Source organism: Plodia interpunctella, chromosome 22, assembly GCF_027563975.2.
Source record: "Plodia interpunctella isolate USDA-ARS_2022_Savannah chromosome 22, ilPloInte3.2, whole genome shotgun sequence".
Lineage (NCBI taxonomy): Eukaryota > Metazoa > Arthropoda > Insecta > Lepidoptera > Pyralidae > Plodia > Plodia interpunctella.
This window is the reverse complement of record NC_071315.1, coordinates 6,404,843-6,423,222: the sequence shown is the minus strand read 5'-3', so window position 1 is coordinate 6,423,222 and position 18,380 is coordinate 6,404,843. Positions and strand designations below refer to the sequence as shown.

Below are 18,380 nucleotides of genomic sequence, written 5' to 3'. Positions count from 1 at the left end.
GCGAATAAAAAAAATATAAAGAATTTTAGTAGAAAGTACCAATTATTAACTGCAGTGTGGTTCAGTGAATATTGTTATCCAATCATAATGACTAAACTTACGAGCGTAAGAAAAGAAAAAATATATATGGAGCTTGCATGACTGGAATATGCTTAATGTCACAAAATTGTGACGTCCTGTGACGTTACAATTTTGTGACCCCAAAATTGTGACGACAAAACGTCCTGTCCAAAATCTTTTCTAAGGCGCGTGTTCACGTCACGTCAAAATGGACCTTAGAATTGAAACGATTATTGGTGTGGAGATAGTTGGCGAGCTGGAGCTACTCTTTACAGCGGGCGAGCCGCGGGCAACTGCTAGTTGTACAATAAAAACCATGTGTTTTATGCCTTTAAAATGTAGCTATTGCTGTAATTGTCATTAATTACGTAGCATGATTATAATAAGCTGAGCAAATAATGGTATTTTATTGCCATAGTAATAAAATTCTATGATGTCGAAAAGGAAAATCTGTTTTTGAATAGCATACCACGATTTCCCATGAAAGACTCATGTTTGCTATTTCGCGGTATGTGGTTCCGCCCTAGACTAGGACCACTCCATATCCTCTCGTAGAAGTCGTACAAGGCGAATAAGGGACACAAAGCCAAACAGCTGATAGGCAACGATAGTTTATCTATACTATTAGCGTTTGTGAGTTTGTGACTTTGTGAGTTTTTGTGTTTGAGGCGGGTAATAACCGAAACTACCGAACCGACTTCAAAAATTCTTTCACCATTAGAACGGTAAATTATCCAAGATGGCTATATTTGATCTTAAAATTTCCGTGGGAGCGAAGACCCGGGCAACATCTAGTTATTAATACATTTGATTTGATTTTGACTGATTTTGATTTAACTCGCTATGGAAAAAGTCTTCACTTCACAGTTTATCAAAACCTAAAATGGATTGATGCTCTTGTCATTAAGTCAAATGTACCCTTTGCCTTCTCCAGTTCACACACTAACAAACAGTCAACTAAAAGGCTCCCTCATAATGTATTGCCATGCTTTAGCTAAGAAAACAATCACAATAATAATCACATATTATTTCAGCCAGTCAATGTGTAGAGGTACACATAAACGCTTTGGCCTTGTTTGGGCCCTCTGTGCAGGAAATTGGGCAGTTGGAACATGACAGCAGTCGAGTCAGGATACATAACAAATTTATATATTACCAGATGCCAGCGGCTCCGCACGCGTGATTTCTCAAAAAAACAATCTTTTCACCGGGATTTTAAAGGTACTTTTTGTCCTTCTCCGTACTTCCAAACTTCATGTATGTATTACGGTTAAATGTCTAAGTGCGGGTACATATAGATATAGCTGGTTAGACCTAGCTGAAACCGGTCTCAGATTGATAGATCTGGGTGTTGCTTGCTTACGATCGGCTAGACACCACAGAAGTCAATTGGACAAAATCTAGGTTTAGCCGAAGATGAACGCGATGCACCGAGGAAGAAGACTGAGAAGATTATTGGCTTTGTAGATCTGAATGACTCAATTAATTAAAGTTCCTTTATATTAAATAATTTTATTTCTCTTCTATTTCTATCAGCTACATTTTAACGTCTTACAAATTCAAACCATTTTTCACAACAACAATGTCACTCTATGAGATAACCATAAACAATATATTATAATAAAATATAACCTTTAAATGTGGTGGCTGTCCACTAACTTACTTATACTCAACATAGATGTACATAACTTTGGTATTTACTATTCAGGATAAGGATAGTAACGACAAACAAACTTACGATTGTTTTTATAGGTAACGTTAGACCGGACTAGCTAGGATATAATTGGAATCTTGACCGTGTGACCATAAAGACACTCGCTCCTTCACCGGCAGTCTTCAGTCTTGTTTGGAACCCAAAAAAATTTTGATAATCGGCGACTTCAGTAAAGATTTGCCGTAATTTATTTTAATTAGATAGCGTGTTGTAAAACAAATCTGAAAGATACTAAATTTATTTAGAGATTATGTCGTGTACATGTGTTCAGTATTTGCGGAGATAATTCAATGCTTTAGATAAATTGCTCTTTATTAACAGCGATTCTCTTACTAAAGGCGGTCTCTGAAATATGATTAAAATAGCTTTCTTAAAAGAATAATTTTGAAAAATAAATATATTTTGGATGACTAAATTTAAAATAATTTTAGTTTATATAATGTAAATTGGTGCTTAATGTGTCGATAAACATATCGTAATTTTTTTTATATACCTATTTTAACAATATGGGTGTGTTATTTCAAATTATTGGTTCATTGATTGGTAAGTAAATTGTTTGCATATTTACTTGATCACTTCTATATAACTGTGTCTTTTAATGTTCTTTGCAGAAACACATAGGTCTATTAATTTGAGATTGAATGTACATAAACTGATCACTTCAATATTGTATTACAAGCTGCTCAGTTAAATAATTTATAAGTTTCTCAGTCATATTTTGCTAAAATCCCAATAATAAATCGTATTTAAGAATGGTTATTAAATTTTAAATATGACTGTGAAAGAAAAAGATCAAATATTAAAATAAACAGATGATAATTAATTTTGTTTAATGTATTTATTTTCGTGCAATAAAATTATTACAAGCAAACAAAATATTCGATATCCTATCGAATATTTTCAACGTTCGTTTCATCACTCGTACGACATTCACGGGAGGATGAGTGGTCCTATTCTAGGGCGAAACCACACGCCCCCAAGGGCTAATGTTGATGATGCTCGACCGTAATCAAGAACAATTTTATTTCCAGTATGCTCCCTGACTATGAGCACTGGAATTATTTTTGCATGGCCATCGTCAACGACCAACCTGTTCCGGTCTGGCAACACTCCGCTGTACCGGGTCATGTCGGGGACAGAGATAGGGCTGCTGGGCAGTTTGTCCAGCGCTGGGGCTCTGGCTAGCACGCCCGTGCTGGCGATATTGATTGACAGGCTTGGCAGGAAGAACTGTTCTTTGGTGTGTGCGTTGATGAATGTGGTAAGTTTATGGAAACTTGCAACTATACTAGCCAACTATATATATATATGCGTGTCTTGAAGTTTGGAGATTTTATATTCCTACTATCGATAAATTCTATCCATAGTATCCGTACTAATATTATAAATACGACGACGACCTCGGTGGCGCAGTGGTAAAGTGCTTGCCTCTGAACCGAGAGGTCCCGGGTTCGATCCCCGGTCGGGTCATGATGGAAAATGACCCGGGTCTTGGATGTTTATATATATATGTATATGTTATAAAATATAGTATCGTTGAGTTTAGTATCCCATAACACAAGTCTAGAACTTACTGTGGGGCTAGCTCAATCTGTGTGATTTGTCCTAATATATATATAACATAATATAATATAATATATAATATATGTATATATATATATATATATATATATATATATATATATATATATATATATATATATATATATATATATATATATATATATAATATTATAATGAGACAAACTGTTTGTACTTCTATCATTTTAAAACGAAACGGGAATTGTGAAATGCGGAAGGCAAAGTAAGAACTCTTAATATTATCCAGGAAGTCGTGTATGTGTATGTTACATTTCATTTATTGTAAACTATAGGAAACTAAAAGTCTAAAACAATTTACCAAAGATGTGCCTTGGTACAAAGGTCGTCTGCATGGGTATCTCACTCTCTATAACAGCCGCCATACAGCAGTGTTTGCATTGTTGTGTGCACCCCCGGTGTTGCAGGCGTTGATAGACTGCGGTGACCACTTACCATCCTGTGGGCCGCTGTTTACTTGGTACCTAGTTAGAAAAAAGAATTTCGATACTATACTTCAGATGAGAGTTATATTCCCACAAGTTGACTTATTCTTTCTCATCGAGTGTGTTAATAGCTAAATACGGTATCAGATTTTATTGAGGTCTCCAGCATCAGACATGACTTTACAACTACCTATACCTACTGTTAACTAAAGGAAAGTAGTCGCATACACAGCACTAAACAGTTAACTAAACAGTTAAGTTTCCTCACGAGGTCAATTTAATGATTTCCATAATTTAAGCAAAGCTGTTAATTTGTGACTCTGAACAATGAGAAGGCCAAGGCGAGATCTAGAAGACCAGTTTAGCTTTTCTAATAAATATGGGGGTTTACGATATTTAACAATTCCAAAGAGGAGAGTAGATAGATGGATGTAGCGGCGCGACGACATGTTTAGCATTTTTGCAGAATTGATGAAGGGTGATACATGTTCTCGTGCTGGAATGTTAAAGCAATACCTTGCACAAGCATTTTGAACTTTTTGAATGTGTGCCTTAGTTTTTGTTAAAAGTCGCGGTCCATAAACAGAGTCAACGTAATCTTGACAAAATTAATGATTCAGTAAGATTTATACGAAGTTTAAGGCAAAGATAATCTCTTATTTTGTATAAAAGTTTTAAACGGTAAAAGCAGTTACGGGAAATTTCTACTATGTATGAATGAAAACGAAGTACAAAATTGTTACAGCTCACAGCTCACTAAGAATTAGTGAGCGTAATAGTAAGTATAGTAAGTGTAGTGAGAATAGCTTGAAAATAATCATGAGGAAACATGTTATTCTCCAACAGATCGGTTGGGCGTTAATATCAGTGTCTCGCCAAGTGGAAGTCATCATGACTGGTCTCTTCATAGCCGGTCTTGGAGGAGGCGCCTTCCTCATAGTAGCAGTGTTTGTCGGGGAATTCTGTCAGGAGTCCATACGCGGGGCCATGTCTTCTGGATCTATGGTAATTTGTCTGTTTATTAAACTTTATTGTTCCCACTAAAAACATGTTTAGGTATAAACAAATTGCGTACTTAAATTCGCCATTTGTTTATAAGTTCTATCCGACTAATATTATAAATGCGAAAGTTTTTCAGGATGTATGTATGTTACTCTACTCACGCAATATCTACTGGACCGATTGTTATGAAATTTCGTACACGGGTAGAACATAACCGGCATAACACATAGGGTATTTTTATCCTGAAATTCCCACGGGATGAAGCCCCGGGGCGCAGCTAGTATGTTTTATGAACGAAAAATTTTGACTTTCAATACTAAGTCTGAACAACTGATAATTTGTATGGAAGACCAAAACTTTTCGACATTTTTTACTGTTTCTTTGGATACCGAATTTTTTGATATCTGCTTCTTTGGATACTGTTTTATCATCCGTATCTGCCTCACACAATTTGTGCAGTGTAAAAAATATGCCCTGTATAACTATGTCATGTCTTCTATCGTAGGTGATGTATGGGGTGGGAATATTGCTGGCGTATTTGACTGGAGGTTTACTGGATTACTGGACTAATGTGTACGTGTCTTTGGGGCTGACCATCGTGAACCTTGGGCTACTGTGCTGGCTGAAAGAGTCGCCCATATATCTGTTGATGAAAGGGTTGGAAAAGGTGAGTTTTGTTGAATTTTTCACACAGTATTTTCGTATCGATTCTTGTAACATTTAGGTAGAAATTTTATTTATTAGCTAAGGAGAAATATCTCTTGAATTATGCTAGCGGTCTTCTAAAAACAATATACTCCAAACCTTTCTCAGAAATCACACTATTTATAGGTGAAAACCACATGAAAATCTGAGCAGTAATTTTTGAGTTTATTGCGAACATACAAACGCGGCAGTGGACTTCAGTTTTATAATATGTAAAGATATGTTTTTTTTTTCTTTCTTTCATTAATATATGTATTATAGTACACAAATCTTTAGGAACAAATGGTAGGTTATAGCGCCGTATAAAACGACTTGGAATGGGGAGACCAGTGGGGTGGAAAAATTATATTAAGTATTATAGATTTAAACAATACTAGTTTGAGATCAAATGCACTCAATTTAAATTGCAGGAAGCTGCAATCTCAATAGCCTTCTACAGACGCGTGAAGACGAGCACCAAGGAGGTAGCCGACGAATTGGGGAAACTGCGGAGGGCGATCAATGCTGAAGAAGGTAAATCTTGCCTCTTTTTATATACCATTGAGCAAGTAAACAAGCAATCGGCCCACCTGATGGCAAGTGGTTACCGCAGCCTACGGACGCCTGCAACACCTCTTAAATCTCACCTTTTCAAGCTCTTTTTGAGGAATTCCATGTTGTAGTGTCTCATCTGAGTGCGTTCATGAGGTTTCATTCTTGACGACTCTGGGCCGTGTAAAATTAATTTTAAGATTCGGAAATGACTTTTGGACCGACAGCGATGTACGGTAACACCCTTTGGGATTGCTGTTGTCATATATCAGCTGTGAAGGCTTATTATCCCTCAGTCGCATCATAACATGGGAGGGGATGTCTTTTAGTTATTACAACTTTTTATTAGTACCTAAATTGGCCATATATTTTTTGTTATACATAATTACGTAAGTTGTATGTTAATAGATAAATGTTTTAGAAGTGAAAATATAGATTGGTCCCATTCTAAATCTACATCTTTGATATTAGCAAAATGAGATGGTTAATTGTCGCACGCAACACGACCACCATCAAACTTTACAGCCCTCATTTAGTCATATCAGTATCTACACAATTAACGTAAAGGTGTCATTAATGTTATGTTATCTTGGTAACTGCGCAGAATACCTGCCCAAGTAATTTACACGTAATCCACTTTTTGTATGGTTACAATGACGTATCCTATAGCTGGGTTGACGTCAGGCAGGCGGCCGGTCGTAAAACCACAGCCCGAATCTTTAAAATTTTAAGCGGATTAATTCAAGTCTTCTAGGATTCACAGACGGGCCATGGGAATGATCGGAGAGAGATACTGTCTATATATATAAAACTCTTGCGTTACTGAGTGACTGATTCACTGACTGACTAACAGACAACGCACGCTACAAATTTGGTGTGTTTCCTAGTAGGGGAGCACTAAGAAGGGTTTTCCTGAATTTACCACGGTTAACGGATTTCTACTCACATACGAAGTTGTGGGAAAAAGCTAGTATTTTATAGTACAATAATAAACAGAAAGACAGTATTATCTAAATCTTATTTATTAATTAATTTATGTAATTAATAATGTAAATCTTGTTATGTTTAACATTCACCTTCCCTATGTGTGTGTGACAACCAAACAGGATGAAAACGATTGATATGTTTTGTTATCTTGATAGTTTAAACAATTAAATACTTTCATATAATACATAAAAAACTATGATATATTAATTATCCTATACTTATTTTCCATGATAAGAGAATAGAATTATAATTTATTTAACGACTATCGTAATGGGTAACGCTGTAATGATAGGGCTAGTTGTTAATAAATAAATAAAAAATATCTTTAAATAAATCTGTATATAAGTAGATAAGAAGGAAAGGAGAATAAAATTAAAACGTTATTCGGCAAAAATTTACATTGTATATATAGTTTGCCGAAATGGACCAAGCTCAAAAAAAAATGTTATTAACTAAGAAGCCATAAAGAGAAAATTATTATTACATTAAATTTAGAAAATAATATAAATATAGTTGGCGAAGTGGTATAGCAGGTACACTATGTTGTGTATTTTTTTTATAAAAATCTCGGTAACAATTTAAATAATGTCCAACCAGTTTTAAAATATTTGTTATAGATACTATCCATACTCCCACACTAAACTATAAAGAGAAAAGATTTGTATTTTTGAAATAAACTCAAAACTGCCATTATTGATGAAATTTAACACAGAGATTGAAGATTCATTGAAGGTTTCGTCTATACGAAACCTTTAAGAGTAACATACTTTTTTAATAATAAGGTTAAGTCATCCGAGCGAAGCCGGAACGGACCTCTGTAATAATATGACTCTAATATCGGTATATATTTGTGATTTTCAGATGAGATTGCGCCTGAAGAAGCAAAGTTACAGCCCAAACCGGAGAGACACGAAAAACTGAATCTATTGCAATTTGTCAGTAAGTTAATAACTTTTGATTGTTAATATTTAAAAAAATGTATTAGCATACTTGAATTTACAAAAGCTTTACTTGTATAATAAAGCTGAAACATTAACAATTTACTTATAAACATGTATTTTGAGTGCGACCTCCTCTCATCTATTCATGTAGCTGTGCCCGCCAGGGTCCATAAATATGTGCTTTTTTATATAATTTATAATATCATGTCAACTTTATGGTATTGCAATTAAAATATTGAGTATTGTGTAAAATGTATTTGTTTGAACCCGCCAATCTCTGAAGTCTGAACATACACGTCGGATTTTAAAAATGCCTTTTGTGAAACTATAATAATATATAATATAGTATCCATATTTTGTAATAAACTACTTATTTATTTCACAGAAAAATCTCGCTCCACCCGGCGAGCGCTCCTAGTCACTATAATTTTGATGACAGCATCAATTTTCCAAGGATTAGTGGTAGTCCAGGTATACGCGGAACCACTTTTCGAGAAAACTGTGCCCGACATGCCTACTACTGTAGCCACTGTCATATTTGCTGTTATCAACGTACTGTCTGGCTTCTGCGCTGCGTACTTAACGGAGATTTGTGGGAGGAAGGTGAGCTCTTCATGTTTCATGTCAACCTGGTAATGTTACGCAATTGTACTGAAAATCTTTAGCCTGATGAATTGGTTTAGTGAAAGTCCAGTGGTAGTCCAGGTATACTGAACCACCTATTATTACAGAAAACTACTGATCTAGGTTAGGTTATCTAGCTATCTTTGCTTACAGTTAATGTGGTATTTAGCCTTGCACACATTACGAGTATGCTGATTCTTTGTGTTTTATGACAACCTGGTAGTTTTACGTGTATATGCCCCGGTAAGAATGCTTATGTCGTATGGTTGTGTGTGACAGGAAGTTAAGCTTTATTGGGTTTATGAACCTCTGGTAATTGGGATAAGTCTACGTTAGTTTTTTTTTCATCATACCAACCATGTTGATGACAAAGAAGATATATATATGAAGCCTATACTGGAGAGTAGAAATAAGAACGAATGTCATTACAAAACAAGTACTAAAACTTTTTATATTAAACGAGATAATTTAGCCATTCTTTTTACATTCCAGCCCCTCATAATCTACCCATCAATCGGTGCATCCATCTGCTGTTTCCTCTGCGGCCTGCAACTCTGCACATCCTTCGGTCCCAACTGGCTGATGCCTCTCTTCATATATGTCTTCGCCACCTGCTTTGCTTTCGGCGCCGCAACCGTACCCTTTGTGCTATTGGCTGAGGTATTTTTGCCTGAAGTAAGTATTTAATATAATATAACACTTTGTTATTTAATACAATACGCTTATAATACTAAGTCTACTGCTTCCAAATCGCCGACAGCAGCGCTTAAACCTTTTCTCCAAGGACGTCATAATTGACGTCCATGTGGTTCTTATAACGACGGCAATAAAAGTTTGTGGCAAAAATTATTTTTTATACTTATTTTCAGGTCAAAAGCTACATGACAATGATCATCGTCGAATGGACCTGGCTCTGCAACTTCCTCGTCCTTTTCGTCTTCGACCCACTCATGAACGCCATCGGACTTGGCCCAGTGTTCTTCATATTCTCCGCGACGTGCCTTCTCACGGCTATATTCAGCATCTTCTTCGTTCCGGAGACTAAGGGCGTGCCTCTCGACGAAATACAAAGGCTGATGGTGCCAAAGAAACATAGATTAAATAATATTTAGACGATGATGGGAGACATTGGAGAAAATGTACTTACTCATCAGAATTTCATCAAAATCCGTCCTTGATTTTAACTCCCGACTACAGAAAACTCTCTCCGAATTATAAGTTTAACGTGTCTGTATGTCTATTCGTGGCATCCTATCAATCAGACGGCTGAAGCGATTTTGATTCACGTACTTTCTTATTTGAAATAGAGGAGATTAAAAAGAGTTTTCTTAGTTATTTTTGAAAATAATAATGAGATGTAGAAATTCTGGAAACGAGCGGGAATTGAACCCGTGCCCCTGTCTATCCGGGACAGTGCTCTTAACCACTGAGCTATCGAGCCCATGCCAGTTCGGCTGAATTAATTCATCTCTTTACGTCTCACGCCGACGTACAGTATTTTCATTAGAGAGTACCAGGTACACTTAACTAATCAATATACCCCACTGTTACAAGCAAGAAATTAAGTTTTTAAAAAAATTCAAGCATATATTTAAATGGATTTGTTATACATGTCACACATGCTTTAACTTATTTTTGAAAATAATAATGAGATGAAAAAATTCTGGAATTGAATCCGCAATTTGAATTTTTTCTTAGCTATGATTGGAATATGTGTGTTCACCACAGATACAAGAACATTACATGTTCATCTGTTTGGTAACCCTCAACTCTTTAACAGATAAATGTGAGCAACTTCGAAGTCGGGGGTTTTTTAAATTTAATTATTACATTTTTATTAATATTTTTTATTCAAGTTGTATAAATAAAGTTCAAAAGGCAAACACATGACTTCCGATCACCTACCGCCATCTGGCGCCAGTCGTCGCATACACATGATTTTATCCTTGTATAACGAAATAATTGACTTTAATACCTGTAAAAATAGGAATAAAATATTTTCTGGAAAAAATAATTTTATTATAAACATTTTAAGTATGTTTATATAGTTATAGTATAGTATATAGTTGTAGCTGTTACGAAATAAAATAAAAATGCCTGTAAATTGGCATATTGAGTTGTCAAATAGCGATATCTGTACAGGTGTGTACAGATTACGGCACAGATTTCGAGTTTGATATATAAATCTGTGGATTATCTTGTACAATTGTTGTGTACAAATACTTAGGTATAATAGTTAGATACTATTTTTTTTGTGCAAAGATATTAAGTTACATAAAAATAGTATTAAATTTCACAGCATTTTATTGTTATCCCGTGTTATATGTATATCACAATTTATTATTGTTTAACTTTTGTCTTGTAATATTTGTATTAAGTATATGTAGAAAATATATACCGCAATACCACAGCTTCAATAAAACTCCGGTGGTCATTGACATCGACGGCAGGCGGTTATACAGTCGTTATGCCGACGACATTGTCCTATTCTCCCAATCGGCGTCTGAACTGAACTTCAATAATCGCTGGAAAACTTTAATCTGACGAGTTGATTCTGGACTGGAGATGATTCGGTCTAACACAAAGTTAATGATCAACAGCGCTAAACACAAAATCCAGGTTAATGGACAGGAATTAGCATATTTCGAGGAATATATCTACCTGATCCAGTTAGCAAGGCAATAAAGGGATAGATTGTGGCGTCGAAAATGCTTGGAAGAGCTACTGACGGTTTAGTGCGCGTTTGAATTTCACTTCTCACCATTGTGAGACGAAGCGAACCAATCACATTGCAGTGTGGTTGTCGCTGCGTCACAATAGCGCAATATGATTGGTTCGCTGCGTTTGACTTCGAATTGATTCGATGGTGAGAAGTGAAATGTAAATCAGACTTCGCCCATTGGTCTATAAAAGCGCTGATGAAACCTTTCGCTCTACTTCATGAACTCTGCCCATTCAAACATGCATGCACCTAAATTTTACGAACAAGCTATGGAGCACAGCATACAAGGTACATAATAAACAACCGTTAGTGTTTCCTAATGGGAATAGATCTCTGCATATGCATGCCATCTCATCCTCACTAATATTATGAATGCGAAAGTAAGTTTGTTTGTTACTTCTTCACGCTTCGTGAAATTTTGCATAATGTAAGTAGTTTGAACTACTGAGGACAAAATAAATGTGGGAAATTCACGCGGGCGAAGCCGCGAGCGTAAGCTAGTTTTAGGATAAAAAATTACAAAAAGGTCTCTTCAATGTTGGCTTCGGGATGACTGCCTCAAAGGACCGGCTGACCGGACCGGACCGTGGCTCAAAATGCATACCTACCAACATTACTGACCGAGCGAGCTGTATGTGTAAAAACTAACTAACATTTCGTATGTAACTATATATGTTTTTGTAACGCGATAACTTACGAACCGTGTTGGTCTGATTTTGACGAAATTTATCTGCCAATAGAATTTTTAAGTTTCGTGGGGCATCAAAATCGGTTGAGTCCATATATAAAAGAATGAGTTGTTATTGAAATATTCACGATTTTGAAAAAAAAAATTACCTTTTGTGTTCGCGAGGTTTAAGTTCGCGGCGAACATCTACTAAGTTATTTATTTATTTATTTACCGACTAGCCTTTACCCGCGGCTTCGCCCTATGTTCTTCTCCATCCATACTTCAAACTATATGTATGCAAAATTTCAAGAAGATTGGTTGAGTAGATAGAGCGTGAAGAGGTAACAAACAAAATTACTTTCGCATTTATAATATTGGTCAGGATGGATAAAATAGTTACAAATTCATATTCACTGTTAGTATAATTTAGGCCATTAAAATAAACATTCAAGTCCATAAAATGCAAGAATTTATATAAATATTAGAAGTTTCTTTTTTATAGTCCCAGATCTATATTATTGTCTTACTAGCTTTTGCCTGCGGCTGCGCCCGCGTGAATTTCATAGTAAAATTTCGGTCATTGTTTAAGAAAAATGATGAAGAGTATGTTTTCCAATTTTCAGCTTTTTATCTTAAAATTTTTATTAAGTCCCATACAATCTTTCACCCCCCTTTTAAAAGGGTTGAGGGTTAACTTACAGAAAAATCTGAAACTCTTATTCATTAATAGGCATGGTTACACAATTTAAAATATTTTCTTTGCTATTAAAATCTAAGTTACTGCTCCCCTGCGTTGCCGGGTAGGCTGCCGTGTCACACAGATAAACTGGCAAGGAAATAAGTAACCACTCAAAATAACATAAGCCCGAAGGTATATTCTATACATAAATGGGAGTTTTAGCCAGTTCAGGCAAGTTTTCAACGAATACCTTCCGTCGTCATCGAAACTTAGCCCAAACTGTTTCCGCTTCCGCCTTCACCACGTGGAGGTAATCCCAGCTTATGTGATAATAGTATAGGGTAAATATAAGATTAACTTTGTTACAGAACTTCAGTTTCAGAAATGTTCGAATTCTTCTATTTTAATACGCCAACCGTTACTGCTCCTCAGGTTGAACAATTTCTGCTCAGACTTCACTTAACAGAAAATGCTTATCAGATTGGTTAACTTTTACTAAGACGTCATTTCCATATATATTATAGAAGAGCTGTTGTTCGCGGCAAAGAAGACATGGGGAATAAAATAGATTTTTGAGAATCTCAAGATGTTTGCGAATCATCGTTAAAAACGTGGACCAAATGAGTCTTTTATAAATACCTATGTAAAAATGCTCCTTAGGCTGAACAACTTTTGTTAAGGCGCTTTTATCATATTTGTTATAGTGCAGCAGGTCTGTTGGAGTTCATCATCAGGTGTTCCATATCTTCGATTTATATACGTCATCAGAAAATGATCATCAGGGCGAACAATTTTTGTTAAGGTGTCTTTTCTATATTTCCTACAGTTTAGTTGGTCTTTATAGGTTCTGCTAGAGCTGTTCCAGTTTCCAAAATAAATTATACCCTATATGTTGACCAGGCTTTATAGCTATACAACAAAAAAGTTTCATTCAGATCCGTCCAGTAGATCCAGAGATTAGCGTGTGCAAACAAAACAGACTTTTTTTAAAATTCTTATTCTATTACTGATTTTATAGCGATCTCAATTTTTTTTAAATTTAAATATCTTCAATGTACAGAAACACTTTTTTTACTGTTTTATTCTATGTATTGATGATAAGCGTGATTCGCATTTTACTTCCTAATTCATAACGAAACATTATAAAATAAGCATATCTACAATTAATCTAATGATAAAAGCCAAAATATGACTAATCTTTAATGGTTTTTGCGACAGGCGTTTGTTTGCTTACTAGCTCGTTAGGTAGGTACGGTCAGGCGCGAGTCGGGTTTTTGTTAAGCGAAGATAATCTGAAATTTGTAAGTATTTTCTATTAAGTATATAATATCCTTTCTTACATATTATTCTCTGCCTTTTCTGACGAGAAACTCAAAAACTACTGCACGGATTCTCGTGCGGTTTTCAACAATAGATCATGTGATTCCTGAGGAAGGTTTAGGTGTGAAATTTATCATGTTTTTACCCGAGCGAAGGTTTAATTTTTGTAATTTCTTTCACCCTTGAATCAGTCTATCTATTAAAGAACACGCATCAAAACACATTGCGTAATTTCAAAGATTTAAGTATAAATAAGGACAGACGGACAGCGGGGAGCCACTTTGTTTTAGACTAGTTGTTCGCCGCGAACGTAAACTAATTAGACCCTCGTGAGCACAATTTTTTATAAAATTGTGAATATTTCAAAAATGACTTAACCGATTTTGTTTCCCCACGAACTTAAAAATGTTATTGACAGATCGTAGGATCCTTATGTCATCAAAACCAGACCAACGATTCGTAAGATACAATACATACAAAAAAATATTTTTGGCCCAAGTTGATTTGTAGACTTCGATCGTTTCGTTCGCTGGTCAATTATGTAGAGATTACTTTAAAAGCTCCAATTTGTATTAGTAACTCAAAATGATTTTATATCGTAATAAACTAGGTGTTGCTTGCGGTTTCATCTGGGATAAAAATGTGTCACTAATAGTTCTCCATCTATCTCCAAATATAAATCAACTCAATTTATTGACGTTAAATAAACGAAGGACAAACAAACACTTACATATAAATGTGTATTGGAGTAATATAAAAGTACCTATATTTAAATGTCCCTATTTGTCGTCTGGAGTTGAAAACTTGTTCATAGTCGTTTCTTTATTTCTTGTAATATCGGATCCCTAATAATATTTCCAGCCGTATTTTCTGATAATCATTGTGTAAGAGCGCTTGTAGACGTCCGTTTTTTTCACCGGATAACGGACCGTGAATAAACGGCTATCCTTGTATACATATTTTTTTTACCGGATGGATGGACTGCCGTCTATATGCGTTAGTTTTGAACTGGTAGTCAGAGATTACACACGTGTGAAATGTCGAATAATAAGAAAAAAAAACTCGTATTGGCCTACTATTTGTACAAGAAGAAACAAAAAGAAATAGAAAAACGTAAAAGGTCATCGTGGGTGCATCCTATATTATTGGAAAGGGAAAAATATGGTGCATTTCAAACTCTTTTTACGCAGTTGGAAGAAGATGAAACTAAATTTTACAATTATTTTCGGATGAAGAAAGAAACCTTTCAACTATTATTAACAGCCATATATGATAAAATAAGACACGAGGATACTGACATGCGTAAATCTATTTCCCCGGCAGAGAGATTAGCCGTTACGATAAGGTATGTTAAAGAGATGTTCAATTTCAAATTATAGAAAAGGGGATTGATTACCTGTATTAATTAAAACAAAATTTAGTAGGTAGTAATTGTTTTATTATACTCAAAAAATAAATTAAGGAGTTTTAGAAAAATCGAAATCGTAATCAGGCGATGTGATTGAACTTAATTCAGTAATAATTGAAGATTGGGAATCATCTTGCTGCATGAGTTCTTGAGGCATCCTGGATGTGGATGGAATGAGTTGTGTTGGCTGATATTCATAGGGCATCCTGGATGTCGATGGAATGGGTTGTGTTGGTTGATATTCGTGTATCCTGTAGTCGGGTGTAGCCGTAGTGTAGCCTCGATTAATATTGTAATTGTAATTTTGCTGCTGCATGGACGCTTGATTTCTCCGAGTTAAATTTCTCATAACTTTAATGATTTCATATTGGAATTCAACATAATCGTCATCACTATACTTGTCTACAATCGGAGCAATACCTTTGAAAAAACACATACTCTTACTCTTGTCTTCATCTTCAACTGATTTAATTAAAGTAAGCATTTGTCGATCAACTTCGCTACAGTCTGTCTTTCTCTTCTTGCTTGTTTTTGTTAAATCGGTAGTATTGGCTGGTGCGGTAGGGTCATTATTGGTTTGTGAGTCAGTTTCTTTGTTGTGAGATTGTGTGATGTTTTTTTCTGATGTAATACTTGCTTCCGTTGTTCGGCGAGTCACAATTTTACACAAAAAGAGCATTTGATCGTAGAATTTATATTTTCGTAGACTTTTTGCACCAGAGCCGGATTTACATTCCTTAACTTTTTTGTGATATTTCATCCAGTTATCTCTTGCATTGTTCCATTTTTTTATGATATCTTTGCCTAAAAAAGAAAAAATTGTTACAGATATTTAGCTGCAGGGAACACATTTAGTGATCTACATTACAGTTTCAGAATGGGTATAAAAACTATCAGCTGTATTGTACAAGAAGTATTTGAAGCATTGTGGGAAACCCTTTCTCCAATTTATATGAAACTACCATCGGAAGACGAATGGTTAACAATAGCAAAAAATTTCGAGACCAATGCAAATTTTCCTCATTGCTTGGGAGCCATTGACGGAAAACATATTAGAATCATCAAGCCAGAAGAAAGTGGATCAATGTTTTTCAACTACAAGCTCTATTTCTCAATAGTATTAATGGCCGTGGTAGACACAAACTATAATTTTGTTTTTATTGATGTTGGAGCCTACGGCAAAGAATGCGATTCAGCAGTATTTAAAGAAACAGAATTTTGGAAAAGAATAGTAGGCGATAAATTAAATATTCCTCGACCTAAGCAGTTGCCAGGTGCAGGCAGTGAGTTACCTTATGTATTTGTTGCTGATGAAGCTTTCGCTTTACATCAACACGTACTTCGTCCTTACGGTGGGCATCAACTTGACTCAATAAAAAAAATTTTCAATTATCGTCTCACAAGAGCGCGACGCTACGTCGAATGCGCATTTGGTATTTTATCCAATAAATGGAGGATTTTGCATAGACCATTAAATGTTTCAACAGATACTGCTGTTAACATTGTAAAAACATGCTGCTTATTACAAAACATAATTCATAAAGTAGAGGGTATTGCTAATAATGCTACTGACACTGCTAGTTCACACATGGTGTCTACTCTATGCCATTTGCCTCGTTCCCATTCAACACGAGGTAATGTAACAGCAAATATGATTCGTAACAAATATGCAGAGTATTTCATGTCACCAGTAGGGCGTGTACCATGGCAAAATCAACATGCATAAAAATAATGAAAATAAAATGTTACTTACCAAAATCATTTTTTTCTTTCTCGGACATCGTTTCAAAACCTTCATTTAACGCAAGACAAATTTCTCTCCAAGCGGCAAAACTCGACTGTCTATTTTTATAGCATTCTTGGGTTTTGTCCCACAGTACAGGCCTATTTTCAACCAAACTTATTAACAATTCCATGTCAATATTACCCATTTTTAAAAGAACGCAGGTAGACGGCACTCAATTAACAGAAAACAGGCAATACGTCCGGCAGCGTCAACACGCACCAATACACTGGCGTGGATGACCGCCATTTCTTACACCGGACCGGTGTCCGTCGCGCCGAGGGGAAGGGGTGGTGCATCCGGCGTAAATTGTTCGCCGGACCGATGTCCGGTGCATGTACATACATTCATTATAATTCATACACCACCGCGAATCCGGCAAAAAACACGGTCCGTTATCCGGTGAAAAAAACGGACGTCTACAAGCGCTCTAGGGTCAGATTACACGGATACAGAAAATATAAATAATTTAAAACGTAATTATAACAATAATTTAATGTAATTATTATTGTTTTCATTATTAACATAAAAATTTAAGAGTTAAATACATTTCAAATCGTAACCGTTAATTACGAGTAACCATAGGGTTACTCGTAATTAACGTAAACTCAACTCAACTCTCTAACTCGTAATTAATAAGTGGAATAGCTGCGCCCCAGGGCCTCGCTCTCGTGGGAATTTCGGGATAATAAGTACCTTATGTGTTACTCCAGGTTATTTTCTACCCGTGTACTAAATTTCATAACAATCGGCCCAGTAGATAATGCGTGAAGAGATAACAAACAATTAGTTGAGATTGGGATAAATTCTGTCATAGGTCGTACCTAAATGGGTAAGTAATGTAAGAACAGAGGAATATGGCGCAGAAGAGAGCGGCCTACGCCCATCTGTGGACAGGAAGCGTTGATGCTTTTGACTTGACACTGAACTATATTAAGGAAAGGGATATATCAAGGTTGAAAAATTACTATATTAGAAGCTACAAGGTGACCCTAGGACGTATGCCCATACCTGTCGGACCGGATCCGGGAACCGAGAAAAAATCTGTCTGAATTAACGTGGGCTATAATTGTGAATTTCTCCGCTCCGCACTACACCGTTAACACTCCGTCAACGGACCACTCAACGGACTTTTAACTCATTATTACTAAAGGCATCTGACATGGCTTTTACGACTACCTACCGCGTCTTGTGGCAACGCTGTAAATCG

At 35.7% G+C, this 18,380-nt stretch overlaps 3 protein-coding genes across 4 annotated transcripts; 2 read left to right on the top strand and 1 right to left on the bottom strand.

The window, feature by feature from the left end:
* The first annotated feature begins 1,190 nt into the window (after window positions 1-1,190).
* On the top strand, window positions 1,191-10,882 carry LOC128679563 (facilitated trehalose transporter Tret1-like). 2 transcript variants are annotated; one of them, XM_053761880.2, is made up of 9 exons: window positions 1,191-1,281; window positions 2,806-3,035; window positions 4,645-4,803; window positions 5,306-5,467; window positions 5,916-6,018; window positions 7,885-7,962; window positions 8,350-8,567; window positions 9,081-9,263; window positions 9,458-10,882. In XM_053761880.2, exons 2-9 carry the CDS (start codon window positions 2,820-2,822, stop codon window positions 9,698-9,700), a joined length of 1,362 nt encoding a protein of 453 aa, XP_053617855.1. In that variant the 5' UTR covers window positions 1,191-1,281; window positions 2,806-2,819; the 3' UTR covers window positions 9,701-10,882. The 2 variants fall into 2 exon arrangements, with proteins under 2 accessions (XP_053617855.1, XP_053617854.1); XM_053761879.2 differs by lacking the exon at window positions 1,191-1,281 and adding an exon at window positions 1,883-2,317.
* Window positions 10,883-14,863: 3,981 nt separating this feature from the next.
* On the top strand, window positions 14,864-17,200 carry LOC128679560 (uncharacterized). Its single transcript, XM_053761877.1, has 2 exons — window positions 14,864-15,324; window positions 16,216-17,200. Exons 1-2 carry the CDS (start codon window positions 15,017-15,019, stop codon window positions 17,111-17,113), a joined length of 1,206 nt encoding a protein of 401 aa, XP_053617852.1. The 5' UTR covers window positions 14,864-15,016; the 3' UTR covers window positions 17,114-17,200.
* Window positions 15,413-17,226, bottom strand: LOC128679561 (uncharacterized). Its single transcript, XM_053761878.2, has 2 exons — window positions 17,141-17,226; window positions 15,413-16,191 (listed from the first exon to the last, which is right to left on the bottom strand). Exons 1-2 carry the CDS (start codon window positions 17,166-17,168, stop codon window positions 15,437-15,439), a joined length of 783 nt encoding a protein of 260 aa, XP_053617853.1. The 5' UTR covers window positions 17,169-17,226; the 3' UTR covers window positions 15,413-15,436.
* Window positions 17,227-18,380: the final 1,154 nt, after the last annotated feature.

Excerpts from the sequence above, each read along its gene's own strand:
- LOC128679560 (XM_053761877.1), top strand. The coding sequence starts at position 15,017 with ATGTCGAATAATAAGAAAAAAAAACTCGTATTGGCCTACTATTTGTAC. Across the intron at positions 15,325-16,215 it reads AGATTAGCCGTTACGATAAG|ATATTTAGCTGCAGGGAACA; the intron begins GTATGTTAAAGA and ends AAATTGTTACAG.
- LOC128679563 (XM_053761879.2), top strand. The coding sequence starts at position 2,281 with ATGGGTGTGTTATTTCAAATTATTGGTTCATTGATTG. Across the intron at positions 2,318-2,805 it reads AATTATTGGTTCATTGATTG|TATGCTCCCTGACTATGAGC; the intron begins GTAAGTAAATTG and ends TTTTATTTCCAG. Across the intron at positions 9,264-9,457 it reads CTGAGGTATTTTTGCCTGAA|GTCAAAAGCTACATGACAAT; the intron begins GTAAGTATTTAA and ends ACTTATTTTCAG.
- LOC128679561 (XM_053761878.2), bottom strand. The coding sequence starts at position 17,168 with ATGTCCGAGAAAGAAAAAAATGATTTTG. Across the intron at positions 16,192-17,140 it reads GAAAGAAAAAAATGATTTTG|GCAAAGATATCATAAAAAAA; the intron begins GTAAGTAACATT and ends TTTCTTTTTTAG.